The sequence below is a fragment of the Embiotoca jacksoni genome, unplaced genomic scaffold (assembly GCF_022577435.1).
Source record: "Embiotoca jacksoni isolate LCO1_2020_lvr unplaced genomic scaffold, fEmbJac1.0.p SCAF_8, whole genome shotgun sequence".
In the NCBI taxonomy this organism is placed as follows: domain Eukaryota; kingdom Metazoa; phylum Chordata; class Actinopteri; family Embiotocidae; genus Embiotoca; species Embiotoca jacksoni.
This window is the reverse complement of record NW_027185436.1, coordinates 3,599,841-3,623,611: the sequence shown is the minus strand read 5'-3', so window position 1 is coordinate 3,623,611 and position 23,771 is coordinate 3,599,841. Positions and strand designations below refer to the sequence as shown.

General features: G+C 43.4%; 2 protein-coding genes across 3 annotated transcripts in view; one reads left to right on the top strand and one right to left on the bottom strand.

Moving 5' to 3' along the window:
- The window catches only part of col27a1b (collagen, type XXVII, alpha 1b), a 62,371-nt gene extending 47,270 nt beyond the window's left edge, over positions 1-15,101 (top strand). For both annotated transcript variants that reach the window (XM_069178317.1, XM_069178318.1), the window contains 25 exons: positions 1,753-1,860; positions 1,961-2,014; positions 2,255-2,362; positions 2,442-2,495; positions 3,370-3,423; positions 4,444-4,500; positions 4,597-4,650; positions 4,753-4,806; positions 4,895-4,948; positions 5,072-5,125; positions 5,227-5,334; positions 5,408-5,515; positions 6,370-6,477; positions 6,582-6,635; positions 8,809-8,871; positions 9,037-9,090; positions 9,192-9,227; positions 9,765-9,782; positions 9,923-9,958; positions 10,869-10,895; positions 11,015-11,080; positions 11,807-11,975; positions 12,065-12,174; positions 13,059-13,277; positions 14,221-15,101. In XM_069178317.1, coding sequence (XP_069034418.1) covers positions 1,753-1,860; positions 1,961-2,014; positions 2,255-2,362; positions 2,442-2,495; positions 3,370-3,423; positions 4,444-4,500; positions 4,597-4,650; positions 4,753-4,806; positions 4,895-4,948; positions 5,072-5,125; positions 5,227-5,334; positions 5,408-5,515; positions 6,370-6,477; positions 6,582-6,635; positions 8,809-8,871; positions 9,037-9,090; positions 9,192-9,227; positions 9,765-9,782; positions 9,923-9,958; positions 10,869-10,895; positions 11,015-11,080; positions 11,807-11,975; positions 12,065-12,174; positions 13,059-13,277; positions 14,221-14,367 — 1,974 coding nt within the window. In that variant the 3' untranslated portion in view covers positions 14,368-15,101. The remainder of the gene's footprint in view (positions 1-1,752; positions 1,861-1,960; positions 2,015-2,254; positions 2,363-2,441; positions 2,496-3,369; positions 3,424-4,443; positions 4,501-4,596; positions 4,651-4,752; positions 4,807-4,894; positions 4,949-5,071; positions 5,126-5,226; positions 5,335-5,407; positions 5,516-6,369; positions 6,478-6,581; positions 6,636-8,808; positions 8,872-9,036; positions 9,091-9,191; positions 9,228-9,764; positions 9,783-9,922; positions 9,959-10,868; positions 10,896-11,014; positions 11,081-11,806; positions 11,976-12,064; positions 12,175-13,058; positions 13,278-14,220) is intronic.
- A 94-nt stretch (positions 15,102-15,195) lies between these two features.
- LOC138215872 (3-oxoacyl-[acyl-carrier-protein] reductase FabG) lies at positions 15,196-23,700 on the bottom strand. The gene is made up of 8 exons (XM_069178319.1): positions 23,623-23,700; positions 23,280-23,450; positions 18,052-18,230; positions 16,992-17,085; positions 16,807-16,876; positions 16,683-16,719; positions 16,480-16,543; positions 15,196-15,937 (listed from the first exon to the last, which is right to left on the bottom strand). The coding sequence occupies exons 1-8, from the start codon at positions 23,644-23,646 to the stop codon at positions 15,779-15,781; spliced, it is 798 nt and encodes a 265-aa protein (XP_069034420.1). The 5' UTR covers positions 23,647-23,700; the 3' UTR covers positions 15,196-15,778.
- Positions 23,701-23,771: the final 71 nt, after the last annotated feature.

The window sequence follows — 23,771 nt, the reverse complement described above, 5'->3', positions numbered from 1 at the left end:
AGGCTTTTGCATATTTATACAATCGGCTCCTCCTGAGAAAACCCATATTTGTTTTTAAATCATTTGCTTTTACATTACATTACATTTAATTTAGCTGACGCTTTTATCCAAAGCGACTTACAATAAGTGCATTTCAACCATGAGGGTACAAAACCCAGAACAACAAGAATCAAGAAAATACAATTGCTTCAAGAAAGCCAAACTATGTATGTATAACAAAGCCAGTTATACATACAATTATACATAACACATCATGAATAAAATGTAGTTATTATTTATATCTTTACATACAGTCTGTGGTCGTAGACAACTGAGTGAATCATGATTCCTTATTTGTAGATTAGATTGGATCAGGTTTTGTACATCCCAGCTTGGTGAAGCTTGTGAAAACGTTATCCGTATACATGTTATTCTTACATATAAGGTTTTCTCCCAGGTAAAAACAAATAGGGTTTTTATTTGTGACATTTCAGTCAGATGATCAGGGGAAGGCTGGGGGAGGCGGGTGGAATATTTGTGAAACAGGAAAACATCATTTGGTAAAAAACGAATGGACTGAGGCAAACAAATAAATTGAGATAACACATCATTTTAGAGCTTCTTTGGAGACATCTATCATCACTAAATATGGCCTTCTACAGTACAGAGTCTAAAACGATATTTTAATGTGCTGCTGATGAGTCCTCTGTTCTCTCGGTGTAGGTTTAATGTTCCTCTTTTCCTGCGTTGTTTCTCTTGACTCAGTTCTCAGTTCAATCCTGCCTTCTATACAGACGTCGTTTTGGCAGCTTGTAGTTGTTTGGGTTGAATTTCTGATTGATTTTACCCAGACAGCTCTGTTTAAGCTGTTTCTTAAAGTTCCTCTAAGGCAGCCGGACCTGTTGGCTTTCTTTACATGCAATACAATTGCAACAAAACTGCAGTCCTGGCAATTATTTATGATAATATTACATGTAATGTACAGCTGAGCTTTGGCCTACTTTCTCATGACGTGATGCTCTGAGAACATTTACATTGTGACAATGAAACAAATCCAATTTCACAGCCTGTTGCATCTAACTAATGAATTAGTCATTCTTTTGTGTCGCTGTGGCTGAACTACTGTAACTCTTTGTTTACATGCCTGAGCTGTCACAATGGAAACTGCTGCTTTCTCAGAATACTGCTCGACTTTGATGTACAGCCAGCTATGCAGTTTGTATCTTCTCTGTCTGGGCTTCTTTTGTTGGCCTGTGAATGCTGGATATATTATTTACAATATGAGCTGGAACCCTCCTCAGCATCAAACTCAGACTGGTAGATATGAACCCCAAACACTGCAGACAGACCTCTGTGTTCATCGGGTGCAACTGTAGCCACTGTCTCATTGAGAAAATTCACAATGATGAGTGAACAAGCATTTGTTGTTGAGGTCCCTCCAGGCTCTGCAGTAACCGTTCTCCAATCATTTCTTTACTTCATATCATAAGTGGCATATAAAATACTTTAGGCACAGACAGACCTTTCAATTAAATATTTAATTTAGTGAAAGGAATTTGTAATGTCATATTCATTTATGACTTATAAAAGATGAAAGTTTTTATTGGACATAAAAACTGATTTTTTTTTTTTCCAGTCTGTATATTTCATTCAAACATATTCAAGCTCCAACAGACCAGAATCCAGCGACTCTTGTCAAAATGTATTTTTATCAAAATAATCCAGTTTATTCTAACTCATCTGTATGATCACCTTTTTCATGACTCTTCCCAGGGTGAAAAGGGGGACGCTGGTCCAGAAGGTGCTAAAGGAGACCGAGGTGAAATCGGCCTGAAAGGACAGGAAGGACCAGTTGGACCTCCCGGACTGATGGGCGTGAGGGTGAGTGCCTCGGCCACACTCTCCAAATTTCACTCAGCTCCAGTAAAAAAGACAGCTCGTTTTTTTCCACTGACAACTCTGTTTGATTTTCGTTTACCAGGGTCAGGAGGGTAAACCTGGCAAAATTGGGGAAAGTGGAAAGCCAGGAGAAAAGGTTTGTCAGTTTACTTTGCTTGGAGCTAAAAACACCTTTCTGTGAATTTAGTCTCTTGTAGCGGGAGCTGGATGTAGCAGTGAACAAACAGCGAGGTCAGCACCCTCCAGTAGCATGACATCGGAGGTGCTTGTCAAATAGAGTTTCAGCATTGAATGTTTAAATTGTCAAACTAGCTGCACAACTGGTCAGGGCTGTTTGTACACAGTGCATACCTGCTCATTGATGGGCTTTCTCCAGGGGCACAAGGGTCACCAGGGTCATCTGGGTGAGACCGGGTCAATCGGTGAGCAGGGAGAGCCGGGGTTTGTTGGACCGAAGGGAACGAGAGGAACCATCGGGCCGGTGGTAAGATCTCCACAGATGGACTGGGGGACTTAATTAGTTGTTAGTTGGTGTTTATGTGCTAAATACATATTTTTCCCAGGGTGCTCCTGGGAGAATGGGCCAACAGGGTGATGCAGGCATATCGGGTTATGAGGTAAGCACTTTATCAATTCAATCAAAACGAGCCTATTTGTGCTGTCAATTAAAAACATTGAAAAGTAGAAGTTTTCAGTCTCTAAAATAAAGCCTTTTGAACTTTTTCTAATGAACTTCTTTTTTGTAAAGCCATGTGGAGCCTTCTTTCTCAGCTTCTACTTAATATCCTGTGCAGAAATATATTGTATATATTTTCAAAGTTTCTTTGTACAACTCCTTGTATTGTTTTGTTAACTACAAAAACGTCAAATCACTTCTCTCCACATCAGCCGTTCTCCGTCTTATGGAGTCTCCAGTCAATGACTTATCTTTTGATTTTACATAATTATTTTCAGTATAAAGGAACAAATCAGGCTCAAATATGGTTTCTTATCATGGTTAGGGGCATTAAGTGAAACGTTATACAATTTGAATATAGTGTTTAGCTTTGCATGAAGCTGACTACTACTGGGAAGAAAGCAACCAATCTCGCAAAGCCGAATAAAAAGCCTTTTGTTTGTAGTTTATTTTTTTTATGTTTTGTATACATAAGAGATGAAAATGACAATAATGCTGGTCTGCACTCTACACCTGTGTATGCACAGAACACATTTAGGTTCAAATTGCGGGTAAAAAATCGATCCTTGTAGATTTAAGGCGACAGTATAATCAGATTCTTGATACATAGGTATAACCACAACCAGACTGATGAATTGTTAAATTGGATTCTCTGTAGCAAAAGAAGATGAAGTGCTGATCGATGACACCGTTACATTCTCACCTTACAGAAGTGGCTTTGTACACTCTGAACATTTGTCACAGTAAAGTGGAGGGAAGGCTGGAAGGCAGCAGGCCTAAAATGAGATTCATTCCCAGTATGTTTCTTGTCACAGGGTCACATGGGACCACAGGGCCCACTGGGACCTCCGGGGCCAAAAGGTGAAAAGGTACATTCTCCACTCTTATTTGCTGTCTCTTGTAGTCATCTGTGTGTAATGAGCTGTGAGGGCCTGTAATGGTTACCTAACAATGTAAAAGTGTCATGTAGCACACTGTCTTTGACTGCATGGTCACTTTTTCTTTTTTGATGCATTGGGACTTCAGCTGTGTCCCTAATTAGCGGTCCTTTGTCTGTCTTGTTGTCCTTGTAATATCCTCAACGTTATCCCTGATTTGATCAATGATATGAACGAGGACACGCCCAATTAACTCAGCGCCATCAAATGTATGTAATTAGCCGGGCACCTGGACTCCTCTGGTTATGATTTTGGAGATATTAGCCACATAATTTGTTTATTTGACAGGAGCAGCACCTTATATAACACACTGCACCACAGTTCACTGAGGGTTTAATTTACATTTTTGTTTTCAGTCCCTGGGCAGAAGCCATCTGGATGTGGATATTTGTGGATTTTCTCTTTTCGCCAGATTCCTTGAAATAATAGCTGTGCCTGCCCTCTAATTAAATCAATATCGTGCTATCACACGGGTCATTGCAAAATTTGTGATTGTCAATTGAGAGAACGAGGCACTCGAACAGATAAACACAGATCTAAAGCACAGTGATGCTTAAACCACTAATGCTACACTAGGTTGCCTTTCACCCATGCAGTTATCAGTTTTGCTTAGCCCCTGGCCATCACTAATTATTCCTCTACTTTTAGATTCCAGTGTCGGCGCTTCATTTATTTATTTCATTTCACACATGCGCAGCACATAACTATTAAAATTATACACGCATCCACGGCTATTGTTTGATGAGTCCCGTAAAGACCCTGGAACAAACACTGGCTCCATTTATGTGAAAATGAATCATTGTGGGTAATAGCGCATGTAATGATTTGCCATTCATATAAAGAGAGCAGCCTGTGTGTTTCAAATAAAACAGCCATTGATTTTACAGAGACCATTGGATTTGAGGGGAACTTTCCTGATTGTGGTTCTTTGTTTCTGAATCGCTTGTTTAGGGTGAACAGGGAGACGACAGTAAGGTCGAAGGTCCTGCAGGTCCCCAAGGTGACAGAGTGAGTTTTCTACATGGACTGATTTTTCATGTGCTGTTTGTTAATGCCGTTCTGGGTTGTTTAGTTTCATTATTATTTGCTCCCATGTGAACCCAGGGTCGTCCTGGAGACAGAGGAGAGAGAGGAGAGCCAGGTGACCCTGGATACATTGTAAGTGAAATTTTAAAAAATAAAACATTTTCCAGTTTTCACATTAGCTGTAGTGTAAAATGGGTTAAAGCAATGTTGAAATGCAGAAATGACATATTTCAGGGTCAGATAGGTATGGATGGTGGGAGAGGTGAAAGCGGTTCCCCGGGGCTTCCTGTAAGTATCCCAGTTCTGTCCGTTTCAATGTAAAACCCAGATTGTCCAAACAAAAATCCTTCAAATCAAACAGTAATCATTGTTGCAGGGACATCTAGGACCAAAGGGACAACCAGGACTGAAAGGATCCAAAGGTGATCAAGTAAGGACAGAAATAAATAGTTGCCATGATTGTGTGTGAATGAGAAACTGCATTTTTTTTCATACAATAAATTTGGACTTTATTTTGGGTCACATCAGAACTGCTGAACTCTTTATGTTCTAGGGTCTGAGAGGAAAATCAGGGGCCACAGGTGCATCTGCGACCAAAGGACCTCCAGTAAGTTGGATGCATTCCTTGCCTTACTGTACAATCACTGTACATTTAACGATTTAATACCCAAAGCTCTGACATGACGTTTTTGATGGTCGTCTCCGAAGGGTCCAGAGGGTCCTCCCGGGCCTCATGGGGTTGTGGGCAGGGAAGGGCTTGAGGGTCCACCTGGACTGGATAACCTGCCTGGGAAAGATGGAAGTAAAGGAATCAAGGTAAAGACTCTCAGTGGTGAATATTTCAATGAGTGAGAAGAAAAATGACTCATCAATAGTTTTTTGTGTTCAGGGGGAGCAGGGAGAAGATGGAGAAGTGGGCTCACCTGGAAAACATGGGCTGCAGGGTAGAAGTGGTGTGACAGGACTTCCTGGAAGTCAAGGCTCCTTTGGTCCGAAGGTGAGGATGATGGTTTTTTTTCTTCATTTAAATTTCTTGTACTAGCTTTAATTTAATTCACAAGGAACTTAATGTTAAATTATAGCACAAGACTCTTTATAAATCACAAAGTCTGCAAATTTATTGCCAATATCATGAGTAATTGCCAACAAGCTTTAATCTGCTGGAACTGCCTCCCTTGGCACCGTAATGCTGCCTTTATGGTTGGAGCCTTTTCTGATTTCAAAGGCCAAACTCTGCAAAAAGTATTTAAACCATCTCTCACAGGACCTCCTATCCAGTGCAATAATTCTGTGAAGTTACTGATGCAAAATATTAATGAGTTGGCACAGTCTCTATTCGCACAGCCTTGCCAATATTATATAAAATGCATGACTGTGACAAACACAAAGAGGCTTCAGTTATTAGATCTGTGGTATGAGGCGGTTATCACCTCAGTACCTGTGCTTTGCCACTAAGCTGCGTTCTGATTTGGTCATATATTGGTGCTCTACACAAACATTTATTGGTTTGTTATGAGGCAAACTGTTGTTTGGTCCTGCTGCATCTAAATCTAAATTGATTTGAAGGGGCAGCAAAGTGATGGAAAGGAAAAAGCGACAGCCCAGTGCCTCTTGAGGCTTCAGGTTAAATTCTTGGCAGTGATGCTTCCTGCTGGGTCAGCAGCCACAGTAGATTCAATTAGCAGAGTCCATCAGTGGGAGCCAGTGAAAGATCATGAACTAGTCACTTACTGCCCCAGTGATTTCTGTTGGTTTCCCCAGGTGCAACAGTTGTGGGCGGGTTGAGGAGGATGTTCATATGTGTGTGTGTGTGTGTGTGTGTGTGTGTGTGTGTGTGTGTGTGTCCTACAGGGTGAGAGGGGTCTTCCAGGCCAAACGGGTCCAGCGGGGAAGAGAGGCTCTGTTGGCGGGATGGGATTGCCAGGAAAACAAGGAGATCAGGGAGTTAAAGGCCAAACAGTGAGTACGGATTTTTCTAGTAACGCAAATTCCTTCAGATGAGCTAAAGTTTTTTGGAAGATGAAGATGACTGTACTTTCCCTTCTCTTCTCTCTGTTTATTAGGGCTATACAGGCGAACAAGGATTTCCAGGGGTGTTGGGTCTGTTTGGACCAAAGGTAAGCTCATATGCAATCTCCTTTCACAACCAGGTCAATCAGGTCTGAACAAAGTCTTTAACCGTGATGCTAGGCTTATGATGTGGCTCTGAGACACGACTATTTCTTCAAAATGATTGTCTAGGTTTAACTCATCTTTTGCTTGAAGTACTTTCGTAAAGTTTTAAAAGTCTAAATTTGTCCGGAGGTACATAACTTTATATCGTCTTTGGGAATATTAAGCATGAAAGCTGGTAGGCATTACTGTAACATGCCGCAGGATGACATCTGTTACACCATAAGTCTGTTTTACTTGCAGCACTGCTGCAATATAGATCATCGCCAGTTGAAGAAACGGAGCAGGCTTTATTAGAGTCTGACTCCTTCATTTAAAACCCTCAGACTGATGTTGGATATTTTCCTACAGCAGGAGGTGAACAGGAGTGTGAAGCACATGAGCTTCGTGTTCGTGTTCAGTGGACTTTAACATAGTTGTTTTAACTCAGAAGCATTGGGTGCGGATAGTTATAGTGAAGTTATCAGATTAAATAAAGGCTCTGCAACAAACAGTTTAACTAGCTCAAGCTCTGGATTGAAACTGTATTTGTAATGTCAACAGAATTGACCTTATTCGAGATAATAGGAGACATTAAACGGGTTATAGTTGTTTCTTGTAACTTCAACTTCCTCACAACTACCATACTAATCAAGCTTGAGCTGTTTAGTGTTTTTGTTATTAGGCAAAGATTTTTGGATGAACACTATTTTTACAGGTAAATTAGGGTAGATGAAAACTGGCAGCCCGTGTGCCTTTAACCAGCAGTGGAGGAAGTATTCAGGACCTTTACTTAAGTAAATGAATGAATGCCACACTGTGAAAACACTCGTATGTTCATATTGTTTCTGTTCTAGAAGAACATTGAATCTATAAAAAGTCAACAAGCTCAGAAAAACACTTGTTTTCAGCTTTATGAATCGCAGATCCCGCAGTGTTTTTTAAATGGTTTATTTGGCTTTAAAAGTAGATTTTTCTAAACCCATGAACATTTAATCCTTTAGTTTATTGTATAAAATAAGATGTGCTTTTTCCTGGACAGAAAGGGTATTAAATACTGTAACCTTACAGCTGTCAGACAAATGTAGTGGAGTAAAAAGTCCAATATTAGATGTAGTGGAATAGATATGGAGTTATATGGAAATACTCATGTAGGGTACTACAGTATATTGAGTTTTTTACTTGAGTAAATGTACTTTGTTACGTTCTACTACTGCTGTTAACGAGGTAGTTTGTTTAGATCAACATCTGATAAAAATGCGCCCACAACTGTCTGAAAGGACGTCTCTGAACTTGGTTGTAACTTCCTATACGTGAGGATTTTCTGCATTATTCTGTGTCGTATGGACGTTTACTTTTGTGCCAGACTGTTGGTCTAAAAAAAAAAAATCAAGACTGAGAAACTGTTCCTTACATTTCTCACAATTCTTTGGACCTTTTACACACTAGAGGATTACTCGTGATAATAACAAACAGGAAATTGATGATGGTAGTAGTGGTTACAGCCCTGAGTCCTGAGTAAAGATATTTATTTGGCTCCGAGAGAAAAGATAAGCCCTTGAAGATAAAGCCACTTTCTATGAAGCCTGAAGATATTTCATATCACATATTCATTCTGAGTAGGCTGAGATGTGTTCACACTCATAAGGTGACACAATTTGACACATTTTTTTTTTAAAGCCATTGGAGATGAGAGTGATGATGGGTGCAGACTGCTGTTCAGGAAAAATAGACTCGGGGATTGGAGAAGTTACAGATGAAATCAATAATAAGATAAAGAAATGACAAATGTGTTAATCTGTCGAGGCAAAAAAAAAACGTGGAGTTTTTTTTTTCTCCAAGCAATTTGATGTGATTATTATTTCCTGTCGGTATGAAATGACTCGTTCAGTAAGGTAGTAATGTGTAGTATGGGACTTTTATTACCTAATGGACTGCAGTTTAAAGACATTTTACGATTTAGGTTTCCACTCGCTAACAGCAGAGAAATTAATCCGTGTAACAAATCCTACTTCTCGCCAATAAAGCTCAACAAAATTCATTGATCACTTAATGCTGGTTTAACCTTTAACCCACTGTGTCTTATCCACTATTTAACAAAAACAACAAAAAAAAACCCAATTGTTTGTGTGTTTCCAGGGACCCCTGGGAGACGTGGGCCTGGCAGGGATACAGGGACCCAAAGGACCACGTGGTTTGATGGTAAGATGAAGATTAATGGCCGTTCGGTAACTCGGTGCAGCATTTCAGCCGATGCCGGCGCACCAAAGGCTCACAAACAGCACACCTCGCATGAAAAATAAGTAGTGCTTCATCAGATGCTCCATCATATGCGTCCTCAGTCACTAGCATGTATTTACTTTCCAGGGTATGGAGGGAGCTCTGGGCCCCGTTGGCATCATCGGCCCCAGCGGTCATCCTGTATGTACCTCATATCTCATCCCATCTGCCACGCTTTATGTGACTTCTCTGTGCTTTTGGGCAGTGATGGAGTGATCCTCTGTCTCCTCTCTCTCCATCAGGGGCCCCAGGGTGACAAAGGAAGTCGGGGGGAGACGGTGCGTGGCGCTGTTTTGATGAATCCTTCTCTGTCCGTACTGTGAGCACAGAATAGGATACTTAGTATGGAGACAGCACACCACTCAGCCTCCTTTGCCCTCAGCAGTTTTCATTTCCTATTGTCTTCCACTGTTTGTTGTTACACTCGCAGTGACACTTAGCTGCTGTGGAAATCCCGTCAGGGTGATAAATGTTGGCTGCTTGCTCATCTCAAGCTTTTGAAGAGGTTTGTTGAGCGCTCACACACGAGCATAATTCATAACTTCAATCTGCAAACGCCAACATTCATGTATGAGTTTGCTGTGTGAAAATAGGATTTGCTGTGTGCAAACAAGATTTCAGAGTGTAGGCTTGCAAAGAAGCAAGAGGGCAATTCAATAGCAATTCAAAACATAGTAGATAAAGACCATCTGTTGGATCGAGATGGCATTGTACTGCACCTGATCAAATATTATGTGGTCTGCTCTCTTACTCATTTACAACTGTGGACTCGTCTACTTATGAATATTGATTTCATTTTCTTTCATCTCCAACAGGGGTTGCAAGGACCAAGAGTGAGTAATTATTCACTTCTGTGGCTTGATCATTATTCGTCCTTGCACAGTATGAGAAGAAATGAATGAACTATATCATCTTTTATAAAAGCAGAGTTATACATAATTTGAAGCCTAATGTGGTGATGGAATTTTTTCAGGGATCTCCGGGTCCTCGAGGACCACCTGGACCACCAGTGAGTTATTCTTTTATATATTTCACACGATGTAAAAAGACCATTTTCATTTTATGCCAGTCGGTCCGGTGGAGAAAAATACCGGAGAAAATTAGACCTCGTGAACGATGTCTCTCATGTTCCTGCAATGTGCGGCTGAATTAGTTGTTTCTCAGACAAGGATGGTGAGAACATGAACAGGGAGAACATGATGCAGCAAACTGACTGATTAAAGTCTAATAGTGGAAACAGACTGACGTTTTAACTCTACTGTCTCTTAACAAGAGACAAAATGTTCTAATGCTTCTTCCTCCTGAAGAATTCCATTTGTTTCCAAATCAAATGTTTGCACGAGAAAAAGTTTCATCAGTCAAAAGTATCTTATTGATGAAGAAACTTGTCAAACACAACAATATAGTCCGAATAAGCTGATCTGCACTGAACACAGGTAACATTATAAAAACAGCCTGGTTTCTTGGCTGAGGTGTGTGAGGTTGTTTGCTTTTTTTGCAATGCAGATCCCAACCTTACTTTCAAAAAAATAATATGACAAACATATTGGACACAGCTTCTTGTCTGCTGTAAAATCATTTAAAGAAAAACAAACTCTTTTGAGCCTTTACACCCGAGTTAAACTGCAAGTAAACAATGTTATTTAGAGGAACATGTAACTAGTCGGGGCTGCTTGTTTCCACTGTGATTGAATGAAATAGCTTTTAGCCAGCAGCTCTTCTTTTCTGCATTTGACATGTTTTATTTCCTGTGCATTCGTTATTGTGTCTGTACTTATTGGATGCGAATGGAACACCACCACCACCACCAAAGGTGGCGATTCGGGTTTACACAACTGCTTCATGAACACAAAAACAACGTGTGGTTCGCAAAAGCGCAAAAATAAAAATGTAATAATGCAGTTTCTTTTGGTTTTCAGGGTCTTCCCAGTTCTGCTCTTTCACTTGTAAGTATGTTTCTCCTAATTTGTTAGTTTGGGCTCTTTGGGAATGACGATATAATTCAAAGAAAGAGTAAATGATCTTGGTTGTTTGACCTTCATGCCATGCTGTCTTTTTCTGGCAGAGAAATGAAGCTCTTGGCGCTGCGTTTCAAGTCATCATTGATTCCCACGCTGCACTGCGGCACGAGGTCAGTTTGAAAGGAAACTATGCTGAACGCAAGGAATCGTTCAAGAAAACAGATTCTCTATTAACTTGAAGACGTTGCTTCCTACTCAAGTTAATTCGGTCATTGCCGTAGAGTAAAATACAGAAGTGACAGCATCCTTTTATAAAAGCAACAGTAAGTACGAGTTACCAAATGTTTTGGCCAAAAGTTAAAGGACATGAATTAAAAACCTGCAGTGCAGAACTTCTGTCTCTTCTGCCAATCGACACAGTTGATGTGATTACATCAGGTAGCCGACTCAGTCACTGCTATTGTGGCTGTGAAACGGTGGATACACTGTTTTAAGCATCACAACTGTTGTGAAATGACTCATTTCACCGTCACAATTTATTTCATTTGATCCGGAAACATTTGGAAAGTCTAAAAAAAGAGCAATTTCACGATTTTCATCCACATTTAACTTAGCATCAGGCGAAACCAGAGGTTAGCCAGCTCGGTCTGGTGCACGTGCTCAGCTCACTGAGCATGCCCGGTGTAGTTTCATCTGTCTCATCAGACACCAGATGGAAAAAAACTCAGTATATTGTGGAATCCAAAGATTAACTGCAGGTGAGAGGCTTCATCAACATTCTGTGAACTCATCTGGCAGAATGTAACGGACGTTCATTCGTATGGAAAAGTTCTGAAATGTACATTGAACAGAAATGACTTTTTAAAACCTCGTGCCACCTTCTATGTTCGCCCCAGAATCAGCAGAGCATGGAGCTACCCATGTTGGACCAGGGCACCGAGATCTTTAAGACCCTGCAGCATCTCGGCACGCTCATCCAGAGTCTGAAGAACCCGCTGGGGACCCGCGACAATCCCGCCCGCATCTGCCGAGACCTCCACAACTGTGAGCAGAGGATGTACGATGGTGAGGAGGCGGTCCATCAGTTCCGTCCACATATTCTCTCTGCTTTTGTAAATTGTAACCCGTCCCTGCTCTGTCGCTCCTCTTTACAGGCACTTACTGGATCGATCCAAACCTCGGCTGCGCTGCCGACACGATCGAGGTGACGTGCGACTTCACCGGTGGAGGTCAGACTTGCCTGAAACCTATCACAGTGTCCAAGGTTAGGATCTTTATTCTTCATCCATTTAGCTCAGCTACATAAAACACAGCAGATGAATGTCAAATCTCGGATTGCCTCGGTCTTTGTGAAAGATGTTCTCCTCGTGCTGTCTTGGAAAGGATTTCTCAAAAATGAGAGAAGCTTAAGAGTTTAAGATGGGCCGTGTGTCACTCGTGATAAATAAAGGAGCACAGCTGTTCATCTCTGGCTTCATACAGTAAACTCGAGCACTATTGGATGGATTATTCTATCAGTGAATCTTAAAGCGTCCCATTTGGTCTTCGAATTTCGGCCAAGTCTCCATCAAACGCTCGGTCGGCAAGTTAAACATCTGGACTCTTCAGCTGCCCTTCATCCTTTCATTCCTTTGCATCGGAGCTCTAATACCACCATAAGATATTGCAACAAAACATCACGTCACACACAGTTACACAAATATGGGCCGACACGTTTCCTGCGTGAAGCCAAAATAAAATGATGGGGATAGACAGTCGTACTTAAGAAACAATCTGTGATCCAGATGTAACTCTGGGATTCAGAGCAGAGCTGAAATGATGAAGTGTGTCAAACGCTTCCGTTATTGGTAATGTTGACATCAGGAGGGTAAAAAAAAAAACTCTCACTAAAACAGACCAAATTTATCAGAGAAACACATTCTTCATTTTGGTGAAGATAATGGATTATATCAAAATTAGTGGTGATAATAATCACATATTGGACCTGAAGAGAACGAAGCCCAATCAGATGCTCTAATAGAAGACAGTGTGGTCTTCTTCAGTGTCACAGTCACATCATCCGGATCCAAACTTGAGATAATCTACTTGAGTACATTACTATAAACGGGCACATTTTAAGAGCCTGACAGAAATCCACCTGCTTTATAGTTGGAGATCGGAGTGGGTCGCATCCAGATGAACTTCATCCACCTTCTGAGCACCGAGGCCGTGCAGCACATCACCATCCACTGCCTCAACACGCCGGTGTGGGCAGCAGGACCCTCCCTGCAGCCTTCATCCGGGGCTGTGCGCTTCAAGACCTGGACGGGGGACAGGATAGAGGCAGGGGACCTCCTGGAGCCGCTCACACCCAGGGACGACTGCTGGGTACGCTCGGTCTCTGTTGGCGCATGCAAGTCCCTCCGCCGTGTCCAACACGTTTACATCCTTAAAAGGAGGAGTTCAACAGTTTGGAAAATACACTTATTTCGTTGTCTTGTTGAGAGTTTGAGATGATCAGCTTCTCATGTCTGTTCAGTATGAAGCTGGAGGAAGTTAGCTTAGCTTGATATAAAGACTAAAAACGTGGAAATAACCAGCCTGACTGTCCGATGTTGTAAAAATGTACCTACTAAAACTACAAACTATCTGGTTTATAGCCCCAATAAATGTTTTTACTCCCATCCGGTAGTTCCCATCCAAGATTTCTTGGCAAAATGCAGAGACTTTGTGGCATTTAATTTAAACAACTCCCAGTAAAAACATAATTTATGATATTAATTAGTAGTTTTTACAGAAATGTCAGTAGACACATTTTTTTAAGTTGGAATAAACCAGGTTACCTGTTTGTTTGTTTTTTTAATTCAAGTCTTTATGCTTAGCAAAGATCATGCGAAGATTATTGTCCTCTTGCCGGAGCTCCACACTTGAAGTTTCCTTCACTCGGCCTAATAGAGTGGAGGTGAATGGACTTCAGTTTGAGGCACTTGGTATGAAAATGTCAAACAGCATTAGGCCTTTCTATAAACGGTGTCCCCGTTACACTGGATGACCCACAGACCTCCTTGTCAAAGGTCTCGAGGGATTTCTTAAGTAGAAAGTAGTTCCAATAATAATTTCCCAGTCTGTGGATTATCCAGAATAACTGGTCCTTTGTTCATAGAAAGACGACGACTTTTCTTTTTTTATTGTTGTTGCATTTACCTCCATCGTATTGGTGTGAAGGCATAAATCTGAAAACCAGCACCAAACTAACGACAATAAGAGGGACTGACCCTGATGTTGTTGTCTTCCACATCATCAAGGGACATAATGCGATCTTATCTTTCAGATCAAAGATGGCCGATGGCATCAGACGCACTTCATCTTCCAGAGCCAGGACCCGAACTTACTCCCCATCGTGGACGTGTATGACCTGCCGAGCCCGGAGCCCGGCGCCCGCTACCACCTGGAGGTCGGACCCGTGTGCTTCCTATAAGGAATACTCCTCCATCTTCTCTCGACAAAATATGCTCGGACTGCAGAAACCTGAGGCGGCGCCAGATAAAGACGGCCTCCTGGAATTGCAGAGATTAGACTTCCGGCACTTATCAGCCTTCGGGAAGCAACAATAAGCTCCTTTTTCAGAGACTTGTTGTGCGATACGAGACCGGGACGCCCCTTCGGGAAGGAAGTAATATGAACGTCTCATTTCTGTCATCTCGGACCATGTTGCATCGTATTTTCTTCACGGCCTGATGCTCAACTTCACAAACAAAAACCTGAAATGTCGTTCGAGAGATCTGTACACAAGTGTGGAAGAGTTCCATCTCCAATAACTCCTCTTTTAAAGTTGAAAGTATTATTTATACATGTATGTGTACTGTATAATGTGATATAAAGTGCGACAATTATTGTTTCACAACCTTTAGGGACATCCGGCGTCAGATCACTCATTCAGGTATTCGGTGTGCCTCAGACACGCAGACGTTCTGAGACTCGTCGTTTCTACGGACACCGTCACACAAACAGCTGCTGTGTGCTACTTTCCACGTTCAGGGGGAGCAGTCGTTTCCACGGTGTGTCCAGATGCTACCTCGTCCTGCACCTCTCATCTCACAGCAGACACCCGGCGCGGTGACACCCGGCGCTCCAACAGTCGTACCAGAAACTCTCAGCCAAGCTGTGTCCGTGCTTTAAAAGGGAAGACTGTCAGACGTACGCAGGCCAGATGTCTTAAATGATGTGTTCCAGGTATTATTTGATCACTTTCGCTTCTCTTTGTACGAGTCGGGACACTACAAGTTAAGGTTGTTTTTGTCAAATGTAAATGTACAATTATGCAGCCTTTATTAGCAGTCGGATTCTATTTAAATATTATTTAAAATTTGGATTACTTTCCAGTTCAACACCAGGACATCTTCAGCTCATCTGGAGCTTTAAAGATTGTGAGTAAAATATGCAACATTAATGGTCGGAATCTATAAACTCGGGAGGATTTCTTACACAACACAAGAGTCCCGCTACATGAGCTCAGTGTTTGGTCTGTAGGGACATTTAACGCAGCACAAATTGAGTCGTAACGACTCGACAGGTCATTCGGTAGAAGTCTGAAACCTTCTTTTCCGTCAAAGAAAACTTTGTAAAGTGAGAAAATAAAATGCGTTTAAACTGCCTACTTGTGGCGCCGCACTTCAGCTTCCTTCTGTTACCACACCTGTAAAGTCACTAACTGTAATGTAAACATGGAGACAAATGGTGTCTGAAGGGACGCCCGTCTTTCTCTTCAGTTTTATTGGCGCCGAGATCTTTTTTTCCACCCGACTGCGGCCTCGTGTGACACAAACGCACGGGGCGGGCGGAGTTTAAACTGTCCCGTACCGGACCGCTGCAGGCGAACACACACGGTCTCATCGTGGACACATGGCGTGCCGACCGCCGTCGACGGGCAGGTTGACTCCGGTGATGAAGCTGGCAGCGTCGGACGCCAGGAAGGCGATGCTGTGGGCCACTTCCTCCACCTCGCCGGGGCGTCCCAGGGCGTGGGTCTGCTTACACTTCACAAGAAACTGGGGGTGGAAAGCCAGAACGAGGATGGAGAGTTCATACCGGGGCGGAGAAACGAGAAGATTTACGAGTAAGCATTCAGCTGCCTTGTTGGGTCAACATCAGCACCCGAGTTACACCTTTGGGTTTTTTTTTTTGCAGTTGATACGTGTACGTGAAACATTCGCTGCAGCCAACATGATTTACCTCCTGCGGCTTCTTTCTGTTCCCCCAAAATTTGAACTGCGCTCCGTTCCAAGTTTCAGCTCCGCGGTGAAACCGCAAACGCGCGCATGCTGGCGGTCACAAAACCACAGGCGCTGATCGAGTTACTGGAAATGCTTCCTCATTAAGGTCTTCGCTCCCCCCCCCCCCCCCCGTGCTGACACTTCTGTCAAGATCCCTCTTTGGGTATGTTTACATTTATTTCCCAGCCCACAGAGGACAGTAAAACAAATCACTAAGTTTGGAGTTACTGGATGACGAAGTGGGACCAAGATGCCAACGGCTTCCTGTTCATAACGTTCACACGTAGAGAACACGCAGCGGCATCGCGGTGCGTTACCTGAGCGTACTGCTCCTCATCCAGTCCTGCTCGCTTGTGGACATCAGTGAGGATCACACCGGGGCTGAAGAGGCACAGACAGGAGTGTCAATCACAGCTCGTCTGAAATGCTCGAGATTTCACAGAAGTTTTATACAAACAAAAGGCGGCGAAACCCGAAGAAGGACGAAACGGTGCGACGGTAGCGTGTTTATTTTACGTACCAGACCGAGTTCACTCTGACCTGCTTCGACGCCAGCTCTGAAATAAAAGGCAGCTCGATCATACGTGTGCTCGTGTGCGCTCGTGAGCTCGTGCACACGTAAAGGACAAAATATCTCGACTCACCGAGCGCTATGCAGCGTGTGAACTGGTCGATGGCAGACTTGGACATGCAGTAGGCCAACACACCCGGAAACTACACGCAGAAACGACACTTCTCAAAACAACTGCTTCGCGGTATTCGATCCAAACGAAGCCGCCACGCGTGATCGGCGCTGTTGAAACCTGGAGTCGAGACGTTGAACACTCACCGATCTCTGTCCGTTGACGCTGGATACGTTGACGATGGAGCCTTTGGTCTTGACCAGGTGAGGCACGCAGAGCTGAGTCAGGTGGTAAACAGACCTGCAACGGGAAACATCAAGCGCTGACTCGGTGTCGGTCGGAAGACCTCCGACATCCGCGACCGGACTCGGCAGCGTGACGTCGGCAGCGTCGAGCCTCCGCCCGCATTCATCCGGACACATTTCCATGACCGATGGACCTGCGGCTTCAACCTGCACATACTCTCTCCTGCTTGAGTGTTCACAGCACAGATTGAATGCGGTTGCGTAAAGTGCCGGCAGCAGTCTGGAATTTGATTCATATGTGAATTATAAAAATTCCACTTCAAAAGGTCCATAAAAACAAATCCATGTGTATTAGAGTTAGAGACCCACGAGGTCACACTCCTACATTCATACATCTGGTTCTACACTATTTTAATCATACAGTCTAAAAACGGTCACATCTGCGGCGGTGCATACAAATCTGTTTAGAATTTGCTATATTTCTGTATACGTATAAACTAAAAGACGATAAAGAGAACTCGGTTAAACTAATGACACAGAAATATTATTACGTGGTCAATTAACGATTGAGGAAAATGATCCAACATTACACATCTGTGAGGGAATGTATGTGAGCCTTTGTTTTCAGTAGCAGCTGGGACCTCCTTGTTGCAGCAACTGAAAAATGAAAATAAACATTTCCAGTAACTGTCAATCAGTCCTGAACCTCAGCTGACACCTGAGATAAAGATTAGTTTCATTACATTCTCTTCATCCATTTCAAGGATCCGTGTGCAAATCTGATTCCAGGTCATATTTATGCAGAAATCCGTTCTTTGACTAAATGTAGATTTGAACATTTTCTCAAAAAGTAAAATGCATCCTTAAACAAAAGGCGCACGTTTGACTTCCTTCGTGTTCCTCTTGACAAATATTTCATCCCAACATTTCTTTAACCAGCCAGCTCCCGAAACGTAACTCTGCGTGACCTGCGGTATCCGAGCTACAGATCCGTCTCCGTCTCCGTCCTGTGAAGTCCCACCTGACGTTGATGTTCATGACCTTGTCATACTGAGCCAGGTCTGTCGTCTCGATGTTGCCCATCGCCAGGATGCCGGCGCTGTTGACCAGGACGTCCAGCCGGCCGAAGCGAGCGACGGTCCGCTCCACCGTCGTCTTCACCGTCTCCTCATCGGTCAGGTCTCCGGGGACGAGCAGGGGCTGCGGGGAGAACCGCAGCCGCGGGGTTTCAGCCAGTCAAAGCTTCAACACCTAGTTTTACACGGACCGTGTCACGTATGAACGCTGAATGAACACACAGGAAATCGCCGCTTTTCTGAATGATGGAGCAAAAGAAAGTAGAGCTGCAACTTTCGCGATTAATCGATGAATTGTTTGATCTTTGAATGTCAGCCAGTATTTCCCAAAGCCGACGTTTGGGTTTATTATCGTGGACGACAAAGAGGAATCTACAAATATTTACATTCAAGAAGGTGAAATCTGATAAATTGCACGGTTCACGTTCCTTCTTGTGAGTGCAGCAACATATGAAGAAGACTTAACTTCACGTGTCAAGTTCACCCCCAACAAATCCAACAGGAGGCTCTGAAGCCGACAGGTGCTCAAACCAAACTCCATTCAAAAAACAACAAATAAAAGTATGATATGCTAATATCTCTGCATATCATAAAGAACTGCAGTTAACAACCTGTTGGCACAGTGTCCACATATCCGAACACCGGTTCGGCCCTGAATGCAACCCGGCCTCGTGTGTGCAGCTCATGGCGGACATGTGTTTGTTGGTGTGCGGTGTTTGTTGGATTGTGGTGTTTGTTGGTGTGTGGTGTTTGTTGGATTGTGGTGTTTGTTGGATTGTGGTGTTTGTTGGTGTGTGGTGTTTGTTGGATTGTGGTGTTTGTTGGTGTGTGGTGTTTGGTGTTTGTTGGATTGTGGTGTTTGTTGGTGTGTGGTGTTTGCTGGTGTGTGGTGTTTGTTGGATTGTGGTGTTTGTTGGATTGTGGTGTTTGTTGGTGTGTGGTGTTTGTTGGATTGTGGTGTTTGTTGGTGTGTGGTGTTTGGTGTTTGTTGGATTGTGGTGTTTGTTGGTGTGTGGTGTTTGCTGGTGTGTGGTGTTTGTTGGATTGTGGTGTTTGTTGGATTGTGGTGTTTGTTGGTGTGTGGTGTTTGTTGGTGTGTGGTGTTTGTCGGATTGTGGTGTTTGTTGGATTGTGGTGTTTGTTGGTGTGTGGTGTTTGTTGGATTGTGGTGTTTGTTGGTGTGTGGTGTTTGTTGGATTGTGGTGTTTGTTGGATTGTGGTGTTTGTTGGATTGTGGTGTTTGTTGGATTGTGGTGTTTGTTGGATTGTGGTGTTTGTTGGTGTGTGGTGTTTGTTGGTGTTTGTTGGTGTGTGTTGGTGTTTGTTGGTGTGTGGTGGTGTTTGTTGGTGTGTGGTGTTTGTTGGTGTGTGGTGTTTGTTGGTGTGTGGTGTTTGTTGGATTGTGGTGTTTGTTGGTGTGTGGTGTTTGTTGGATTGTGGTGTTTGTTGGATTGTGGTGTTTGTTGGATTGTGGTGTTTGTTGGTGTGTGGTGTTTGTTGGTGTGTGGTGTTTGTTGGTGTTTGTTGGTGTGTGGTGGTGTTTGTTGGTGTGTGGTGTTTGTTGGTGTGTGGTGTTTGTTGGTGTGTGGTGTTTGTTGGATTGTGGTGTTTGTTGGATTGTGGTGTTTGTTGGTGTGTGGTGTTTGTTGGATTGTGGTGTTTGTTGGATTGTGGTGTTTGTTGGTGTGTGGTGTTTGTTGGTGTTTGTTGGTGTGTGGTGGTGTTTGTTGGTGTGTGGTGTTTGTTGGTGTGTGGTGTTTGTTGGATTGTGGTGTTTGTTGGATTGTGGTGTTTGTTGGATTGTGGTGTTTGTTGGTGTGTGGTGTTTGTTGGTGTGTGGTGTTTGTTGGATTGTGGTGTTTGTTGGATTGTGGTGTTTGTTGGATTGTGGTGTTTGTTGGATTGTGGTGTTTGTTGGATTGTGGTGTTTGTTGGTGTGTGGTGTTTGTTGGATTGTGGTGTTTGTTGGTGTGTGGTGTTTGTTGGTGTGTGGTGTTTGTTGGTGTGTGGTGTTTGTTGGTGTGTGGTGTTTGTTGGATTGTGGTGTTTGTTGGATTGTGGTGTTTGTTGGATTGTGGTGTTTGTTGGTGTGTGGTGTTTGTTGGATTGTGGTGTTTGTTGGATTGTGGTGTTTGTTGGATTGTGGTGTTTGTTGGTGTGTGGTGTTTGTTGGATTGTGGTGTTTGTTGGATTGTGGTGTTTGTTGGTGTTTGTTGGATTGTGGTGTTTGTTGGTGTGTGGTGTTTGTTGGTGTGTGGTGTTTGCTGGTGTGTGGTGTTTGTTGGATTGTGGTGTTTGTTGGATTGTGGTGTTTGTTGGTGTGTGGTGTTTGTTGGTGTGTGGTGTTTGTTGGATTGTGGTGTTTGTTGGATTGTGGTGTTTGTTGGTGTGTGGTGTTTGTTGGATTGTGGTGTTTGTTGGTGTGTGGTGTTTGTTGGATTGTGGTGTTTGTTGGTGTGTGGTGTTTGTTGGTGTGTGGTGTTTGTTGGATTGTGGTGTTTGTTGGATTGTGGTGTTTGTTGGATTGTGGTGTTTGTTGGATTGTGGTGTTTGTTGGATTGTGGTGTTTGTTGGTGTGTGGTGTTTGTTGGTGTTTGTTGGTGTGTGGTGGTGTTTGTTGGTGTGTGGTGGTGTTTGTTGGTGTGTGGTGGTGTTTGTTGGTGTGTGGTGTTTGTTGGTGTGTGGTGTTTGTTGGTGTGTGGTGTTTGTTGGATTGTGGTGTTTGTTGGATTGTGGTGTTTGTTGGATTGTGGTGTTTGTTGGTGTGTGGTGTTTGTTGGTGTGTGGTGTTTGTTGGTGTTTGTTGGTGTGTGGTGTTTGTTGGTGTGTGGTGTTTGTTGGTGTGTGGTGTTTGTTGGATTGTGGTGTTTGTTGGATTGTGGTGTTTGTTGGATTGTGGTGTTTGTTGGATTGTGGTGTTTGTTGGATTGTGGTGTTTGTTGGTGTGTGGTGTTTGTTGGTGTTTGTTGGTGTGTGGTGGTGTTTGTTGGTGTGTGGTGTTTGTTGGATTGTGGTGTTTGTTGGATTGTGGTGTTTGTTGGATTGTGGTGTTTGTTGGATTGTGGTGTTTGTTGGATTGTGGTGTTTGTTGGATTGTGGTGTTTGTTGGTGTGTGGTGTTTGTTGGTGTGTGGTGTTTGTTGGATTGTGGTGTTTGTTGGATTGTGGTGTTTGTTGGATTGTGGTGTTTGTTGGATTGTGGTGTTTGTTGGATTGTGGTGTTTGTTGGATTGTGGTGTTTGTTGGTGTGTGGTGTTTGTTGGTGTGTGGTGTTTGTTGGATTGTGGTGTTTGTTGGTGTGTGGTGTTTGTTGGATTGTGGTGTTTGTTGGTGTGTGGTGTTTGTTGGTGTGTGGTGTTTGTTGGTGTGTGGTGTTTGTTGGTGTGTGGTGTTTGTTGGATTATGGTGTTTGTTGGTGTGTGGTGTTTGTTGGTGTGTGGTGTTTGTTGGTGTGTGGTGTTTGTTGGATTGTGGTGTTTGTTGGATTGTGGTGTTTGTTGGATTGTGGTGTTTGTTGGTGTGTGGTGTTTGTTGGTGTGTGGTGTTTGTTGGTGTTTGTTGGTGTGTGTTGGTGTTTGTTGGTGTGTGGTGTTTGTTGGATTGTGGTGTTTGTTGGTGTGTGGTGTTTGTTGGATTGTGGTGTTTGTTGGATTGTGGTGTTTGTTGGATTGTGGTGTTTGTTGGTGTGTGGTGTTTGTTGGTGTTTGTTGGTGTGTGGTGGTGTTTGTTGGTGTGTGGTGGTGTTTGTTGGTGTGTGGTGTTTGTTGGTGTGTGGTGTTTGTTGGATTGTGGTGTTTGTTGGATTGTGGTGTTTGTTGGTGTGTGGTGTTTGTTGGATTGTGGTGTTTGTTGGATTGTGGTGTTTGTTGGTGTGTGGTGTTTGTTGGTGTTTGTTGGTGTGTGGTGGTGTTTGTTGGTGTGTGGTGTTTGTTGGTGTGCGGTGTTTGTTGGATTGTGGTGTTTGTTGGATTGTGGTGTTTGTTGGATTGTGGTGTTTGTTGGTGTGTGGTGTTTGTTGGTGTGTGGTGTTTGTTGGATTGTGGTGTTTGTTGGATTGTGGTGTTTGTTGGATTGTGGTGTTTGTTGGATTGTGGTGTTTGTTGGATTGTGGTGTTTGTTGGATTGTGGTGTTTGTTGGATTGTGGTGTTTGTTGGTGTGTGGTGTTTGTTGGATTGTGGTGTTTGTTGGTGTGTGGTGTTTGTTGGTGTGTGGTGTTTGTTGGTGTGTGGTGTTTGTTGGATTGTGGTGTTTGTTGGATTGTGGTGTTTGTTGGATTGTGGTGTTTGTTGGTGTGTGGTGTTTGTTGGATTGTGGTGTTTGTTGGATTGTGGTGTTTGTTGGATTGTGGTGTTTGTTGGATTGTGGTGTTTGTTGGTGTGTGGTGTTTGTTGGATTGTGGTGTTTGTTGGTGTGTGGTGTTTGGTGTTTGTTGGATTGTGGTGTTTGTTGGTGTGTGGTGTTTGCTGGTGTGTGGTGTTTGTTGGATTGTGGTGTTTGTTGGATTGTGGTGTTTGTTGGTGTGTGGTGTTTGCTGGTGTGTGGTGTTTGTTGGATTGTGGTGTTGGTTGGATTGTGGTGTTTGTTGGATTGTGGTGTTGTGTGGTGTTTGTTGTTGGTGTGTGGTGTTTGTTGGATTGTGGTGTTTGTTGGTGTGTGGTGTTTGTTGGATTGTGGTGTTTGTTGGATTGTGGTGTTTGTTGGATTGTGGTGTTTGTTGGATTGTGGTGTTTGTTGGATTGTGGTGTTTGTTGGTGTGTGGTGTTTGTTGGTGTGTGGTGTTTGTTGGTGTGTGGTGTGTGGTGGTGTTTGTTGGTGTGTGGTGGTGTTTGTTGGTGTGTGGTGGTGTTTGTTGGTGTGTGGTGGTGTTTGTTGGTGTGTGGTGTTTGTTGGATTGTGGTGTTTGTTGGATTGTGGTGTTTGTTGGATTGTGGTGTTTGTTGGTGTGTGGTGTTTGTTGGTGTGTGGTGTTTGTTGGATTGTGGTGTTTGTTGGTGTGTGGTGTTTGTTGGTGTGTGGTGTTTGTTGGATTGTGGTGTTTGTTGGATTGTGGTGTTTGTTGGATTGTGGTGTTTGTTGGATTGTGGTGTTTGTTGGTGTGTGGTGTTTGTTGGATTGTGGTGTTTGTTGGTGTGTGGTGTTTGTTGGTGTTTTGTTTGTGGTGTTTGTTTGTTACCTCAGCTGCTCCACAGTCGGTGCACTGTTTGGCTATTTTGTTCAGGTTGTCCACGTCGCGGCCGTTCAGAGCCAGCAGGACTCCGAGTTTCGCGAACAGGACGCTCGTACCGGCGCCGATCCCCGAGCTGGCCCCCGTTATCAGGCACACCTTCCCCTTCAGGGAGGACACCTCAAACACGGACGGACAAACACACCGGGTCACTCAAGATGTCCGCGCGGTGCAGCGACGCGCTGCGACGAGCAGCAACTTAGTTCATGCTGCACAAGACTTCATTTCATAATTATGCGAGAAGGAAAAAAAAAACCAACAACACAAAAACAAAAACAACACGTGAACTTACTTTAAAGGCGTCGTCAGAGGCCATAGTGTGCGCGCGACTCGAGTGCACCGCGCGTGAACTTCCTGCAGCCAGAGACGAGCTTCGTCCACTTCTGATGACGTACGAGGGCCCGCACTCATTTGTAGTTTTGACACTTGACCACAGATCCT